Source organism: Grus americana, chromosome 6, assembly GCF_028858705.1.
Source record: "Grus americana isolate bGruAme1 chromosome 6, bGruAme1.mat, whole genome shotgun sequence".
NCBI lineage: Eukaryota > Metazoa > Chordata > Aves > Gruiformes > Gruidae > Grus > Grus americana.
This window is the reverse complement of record NC_072857.1, coordinates 28,187,402-28,193,244: the sequence shown is the minus strand read 5'-3', so window position 1 is coordinate 28,193,244 and position 5,843 is coordinate 28,187,402. Positions and strand designations below refer to the sequence as shown.

General features: G+C 41.3%; 1 protein-coding gene across 1 annotated transcript; it reads right to left on the bottom strand.

Annotated features, from left to right (window-relative positions):
- Positions 1–1,231: 1,231 nt before the first annotated feature.
- On the bottom strand, positions 1,232–5,411 carry CTLA4 (cytotoxic T-lymphocyte associated protein 4). The gene is made up of 4 exons (XM_054830700.1): positions 5,259–5,411; positions 3,728–4,078; positions 3,126–3,235; positions 1,232–2,183 (listed from the first exon to the last, which is right to left on the bottom strand). Exons 1-4 carry the CDS (start codon positions 5,314–5,316, stop codon positions 2,085–2,087), a joined length of 618 nt encoding a protein of 205 aa, XP_054686675.1. The 5' UTR covers positions 5,317–5,411; the 3' UTR covers positions 1,232–2,084.
- Positions 5,412–5,843: the final 432 nt, after the last annotated feature.

Below are 5,843 nucleotides of genomic sequence, written 5' to 3'. Positions count from 1 at the left end.
TAAAAAACTGAGTTCTTGGTCCCAGTGTATAGGAGTTGTCAAAGAAAAGAAAAAGAAGAAACAGCTGATTCCTGATTAGGAGTCAGACACATGATTCAGGGGATATCTGAGCTACTACTTGCTGTGGTGGAAAAAAATTGCCCTGGATAGTTATTCTTGCTTTGCCAGGGTAAATTTATTGAAAGACTTTACAGCTTGTACAAGTGGATGTGTGGGTCAAATCTATTTTTACCAATCATGGAACACATTTCTCTGAGCAGGCTGCACTTGAATAGGCAGAAATTCAGTCATTTTGCAGTGACATCAGATGTGTAATCTTTGACCATTTTTTATGCCCAAAACACCAGGTTAGTGGAAAATTAGGGGAAAAATCTCAGACTGATGTCAGAATACTAAAACACCTTCAGCAAAAGGTAGCATCAGATGCTACTTTTACTTAATGCACTACAATTGTAGGTTAACACTGAAAGAGCAGTTAGCACCTCCAAATGCTGGCAAATTGAGAATCCGAATGGTTATTTGTACAGTTGGAGGTGGTGCCAGATGAAGGGACAAGAGGGGAAAAGCAAACCAAAAGAGCAATGAGATTCGGTGTTTTGGGAGCTGCTGCCACCGCAGGAACATGGCATAGAGGGCTGTGGGGTTTGGGTTCACAGTTATGGAGCCAAGAATATAGATTCACAGCTGTGAAACAGAGACACATGCTGCCAAGTTTTTCGATTGTAAGGTGAAATTTTGATAGCAAAGAGTCACAGTAGTATGCGGTAGCTGAGAATGTTGAAATTGTTTTAAGCTCCAACAGCTTTGTGTGTCAGCTACCATTTAGTGAGTGAGAGTGTCAAAGAGGTGCAAAGAAAACAGGATTTGAAACTAGGACTAGCTTTTTGTATAAACACGTACAGGAGATGCTGTCAAAGTCGTTACAGCTACCTTCTGCAAATAAGTAACATTGCTGGAAGTGAAAAGGTGATTGGTAGCATCTCTGAACCACATCACAGCAGCTCTAACTAGACAAACAGAAGACTTGACGGATTTTAATGGTGGCCCCCTGAGGAGGAGAGCTGAGAAAGTAAGTGTTGGCATGAGCACACAGGCTTTCTCAGAAGGACAAAACACAAGGTCAGAGGGGAAAGGTTCATCTTCTCATCGCTGCTTTCTAACATGTAGCCACTTCCTGTTTCTTCTGAGAACGGTGAATAAGAAATGAGCTTGAATTTGGGCAAAGCTTCAAGGTTTTTATTGAATGGTACATAACTAATAAACAAGATTATACACTGTTGGTATTTTCATGGAAAATAGACTCAGTTAAACACAGCAACATACTTCTGCCTTTTGGATAGATGCTAATTTAGCATTTGTAAAATGCAAGGCCCCAGCAGAGCTGGAACATCCTCCCAGCAACAGCCTAAGAGGGCTCCTGCTGGGCAGCCTTTCTCTCCAACAGAGCTGTCAGCACTGGCTCAGATATCATTGATATTAACTCCAGCACAGCACTGCTGGGACACAATGACGGTAAAAAGAGATGAGATGGGGCTTTCAGAGCAGCAGTGTCATCAGTGCCAGCCTACGGTGATGCCTCTGTGGAAGCGCAGAGCACTAATGCCAGAAATGGGACCAATAAATAGCAATGCAGGGAAACAAGTCAACATTCCTTTGTACATTAGTGTGCTCTTCTGCCTCTGCCCCCCAGACCTATAGGATCAGCCTTGCAATGACACAAAAGCCTCTGTTGTAATAGTGTTTGGATTTCAGTTGATCAGTAGACATGGTGAAATTTGACAGTAAGATGCAACAGCAATAGCTCTTAATGCTATACATATATGCATGTATATATATATAGACTACATATTGGTACAATACAACTCCAAGAATCAATGGCCTAATGTAGCCATTTTTAAGTGACAGGGTTAACCTTGAAATATTAATGCATAAACTATTTATTCTCCTCCAAACCATAGAAGTTACAAAGAATATTCTCTCTCCTTCCCGCACACCTTTGTAATAAGACAATTTTATTTCTTTAACTTAAGTGAATTAGCGGACTCTCCATCCCAGCTAGGAAACGGTTTCTCTCTTTCCTTATTTCAATTAACAGTGATGTGGAATGGAATCACTTTTTTCTCTAGCTTTTCAGAAGGCATTTTCACATATACCCCAGTAGTGAGACATCGTCTTCTCTTTATCTATAAAATATAGGAAGACAGTAAAATAAACAAGTGATCACAGCATTATCATTGACCAGCACATTTTAGAGAAAACTGATGGATGTTCTGCCTTTACTGAGTAGAAGATATTCTAGATACCTTTCCCTGTCGTCCCACTTTGTAGAAGATCCATTGAGACCATTTGAGGGAGAATCAGGAGTTACAGAGCCCATGTAGCAAAAAAATGGAGTCCTGACATTCATTTAGACCTTTGAAGGTGCTTCTGCTGCAGAGTTCAGCATTGAATACTAAAAACTAGGAGTGGTCACACCGGACAGTTTCATTTAGCTTCTAGGGACAAGGGCAGACTGAAAAATATGGGACAAGGATACTGTTTGGTTTTAAGCTTTGGCATCAGGTTTATTTCTAACAGACTGTGAGTACTCCAGATCCCATGGAAAGAGGCAACCCAGGCTTACATTTCACGTCTTTGTCTGTGTGCAGACATTTCTAGATGTGAAGTTAAAATGCTGTAAGTTACAATTCCCCCCCCCATCACAAGGGGGAGCTTCTTTAAATTTGCGTTGCACAGAAGTGAGAAAAGAAAAAATCAGATCCTGGGATTTTGTATGAATCAGTTGTGAAATCAGAGTACAGGTAAAGACTGTTGCCTTTGATCCCAGAAGCATCCAGGACTCCAACCTTTTCTAAGCATCCAAACCTAAGCCAAGGGTCAGTCCAGCTGATGTAAGCTGACTGCTTTCTGGTACTCTGGCAACACAAATGAGCCATAAACAAATCTAAATACTTGCTCCAGCAAGTTCTCTTATTTTGCATTATTGTAACAGCATTGCACTAGTAAAAAGGAGCATCCCAGTGTGTTTGTTCCCAGTGTTCTCCCCTGTTCTCATTTCTTTCTCCTTGTCCTCATCAGACAAAGGGGTGTTATTAGCAGGATGGGGCTGAGTTGATGGGACTTACCGCTTTGCCCACGAGAATGGCTGAGATGATGACACTGTAAAGAAAAAATCCTGAGGCAGTAGCTCCTAATACCCAGAGATATATGGCAGTGTCTGGGCAAGGTTCTGGATCTAAAACATATGATATCACACAAGTCATGTCACACATGAGCCTCATAAGGAAGACCGTAGAGTCAATAAGTCAGCCTCCACACTGCTTTTCTCTAGCATATGCTATCCCAGGATACTACCAGGAGTGAGCTCTGACTCCCTGCCCACTCAGTCTCCAGTGAAAATAGGCTTTCTCTCCAGAAGAACATAAACCTTGCTCTCCACTGTTTCTACACTTACATATCTAACTGCCTAGACATACATGAACACTATATGGTATTTCTTATGCTGTCAAACATCCATACATTGCTAAATACATTGCATGGCTATGACTATAAATGCTTTAAGTGTGTGCAGGGACACCTGAAAGGAATAAGAACTAACCATGATTCTCAGAGCTTGAATCAGTGTTCAGCCTCACTTCTTCCAAACAGAACTTTGAAGACTTTTGAGAAATAATAGCAAGTCCCTTAGCCTGGGAATATCACAGTACTGTAAAGCAGCTTGGCTTACCAATGACATAGAGATGCGTCCCATTTCCCTTGTTCATAAAATAAGGTGGAGGGTACATCCGCTCCATCTTGCAGATGTAAAGACCAGTATCATTAGCTTGCAAGCCAGTGAGGGTGAGGGTCACATTGTTTCGGCTAGGGCTAACATGGCACTGAATGACCTCTTCCACACTGAACATTTTAAACTCCGTTGTATAGGTTGAAGCACAGATTTCAGTGAATCGGTCACCCGTCTGTTTAAGCAGAGTCACTCGAATTTCCTTTGCATTCCCAATGTGCTTGTATTTACACACCAAGCTGGCGACTCCTTGCCTGTTCGCCAACACCATTGCTGGCTGAGTCACTTCCATTACTGTAAGGAAGTAAAGAGCATGATGGTAAGTGAACTGTCAAGAAATGATCTGCAGTCATGTACTTGAAACCTGCACAATAGGAAGGGAGTCCTACCACCTCCTATTATCCATGGGCAATTCCTAGAAATGCTGCTAAATTCTTCCAAAAAAAGGTCTCCCAACACCACAATTAATAGGCACTGCATTCATATACTTAAAAAAGCTCCAGAAGTGCCTTGATTATTACAAATGATATTATAAATCTCAGCAATTACTTGTTGCTTAAATAGTAGTTGGTAATTTGGCCCACTTACTGGAGCAATGACCTGCATGCTTCAGTTGCCCTCAACAAAAACTTTTTAATATACTTAAGAAGCAAAAAAATAGACTTCAGATGGTAAAGCTGAAATTTGAAATTTAAAATCAGGCATTTAAACCCCTATTTCTTCCTGGTACAAATAAGCATATGCACATTTAGAAACAAACAGGTTGACATCCTGTATGGAACATGGAACAGAACCATTAGATTAACAGTAAAACTGAACGGAAAACCTGTTTGCATATTTTTGTTTCTGATCTTTTTGCTCCTCATTTTTAACCAGCTATTCCCAAGCCACAGTACAGCAACACACAGCCAAACCTGATAAATATACTGCAAAAAATCATTACAAATCTTAAAGGGAAACTAGTGTACCATGTACATCCCCACTGGCTGCTTTTTACAACTTCTGTACTCTATCCTGCTACACAATGGGAAGACACTGACTTTTGCTTTAATAAGCTCTGAAGACTCAGTATTATTTGTTCAGTTCATTTTATATCAGTCCATTTTGGGGCAGGGCTTATCTTCTTCAGTTCTGCAGTGCAAGAATTTGGGATGAAGAGGAATAGAATTTCTTCATCAGTTCAAACCTCTATATCCACGTTATCAGCTGCCAACAACTCACAAGGCCTGGTTTGTCAAAATCTTTCTTCCTTCTTGAGCAACTCTGAATCCTCTCTACAGATGCTACTGCTCTAAAGTATGTGTCTGGTTTTCCAAATAGCTTGTGGTTGGCCAAGACCTTGTTCCCAGACTGTCCTATGGAGGGATCCCATGTCATTTCCCTCTCCCTATTGTGCCCAGTCTATCTCCTGCAGAGATGTGAAACCGAGAAGATGTAGTCACCCCCAGCTACCTTGCCTCCTTCATCTACCCACCTGCAGCAGTGGCAGTGGCTGTGCAGAGAAGGCCCACGGTGACCAATATTGAGAGCATTCCTGCGCTGGGACAGATGCTGAAGGGGCTGAAGGTGGCTGATGTCTTCAGAGTTTAAGACAAACTGGAAGTCTCAGGACTGGAAAAAAGGCGACACCTTTCAGGATACTGAATCTTCGAAATGTTTGAACCCACACAGAGTCAGTGTGTATATATATAGCTTTGATCCCAGATACTGTACCTGAAAGTAATATGAAGCTTTGTTTTGGTTTTACGAGAAAGGAAGTAGTGGGTTTGATTAGTACGTGCGCAGTTAACCTCAAACAGTATGAACAAAAACAACTATTCAGCAGATGGAAAATATATATTCAATCTGAAACTGCCATCCATTCTGCTTTAAGAATTGGGGGAGGAAAGGTAATCATCCAATAGAGCAGTTCAGGCCCTTTGGTGCTGCCAGCTTGCACAATCACAACATTTAATATTTTAGCAATCATCAGGTATTTCCTGCTAGGACAACACACAGAGAACTATACTTCTGCCTAATGTAGCACAGTGAATCAGTGCAAGCTAGCTTTTTTATGGAG

Coding starts and splice junctions, on each gene's coding strand:
- CTLA4 (XM_054830700.1), bottom strand. CDS start 5,316: ATGCTCTCAATATTGGTCACCGTGGGCCTTCTCTGCACAGCCACTGCC. Junction 3,236..3,727: donor GACGCATCTCTATGTCATTG/GTAAGCCAAGCT, acceptor CATATGTTTTAG/ATCCAGAACCTTGCCCAGAC. Junction 2,184..3,125: donor CCATTCTCGTGGGCAAAGCG/GTAAGTCCCATC, acceptor TATATTTTATAG/ATAAAGAGAAGACGATGTCT.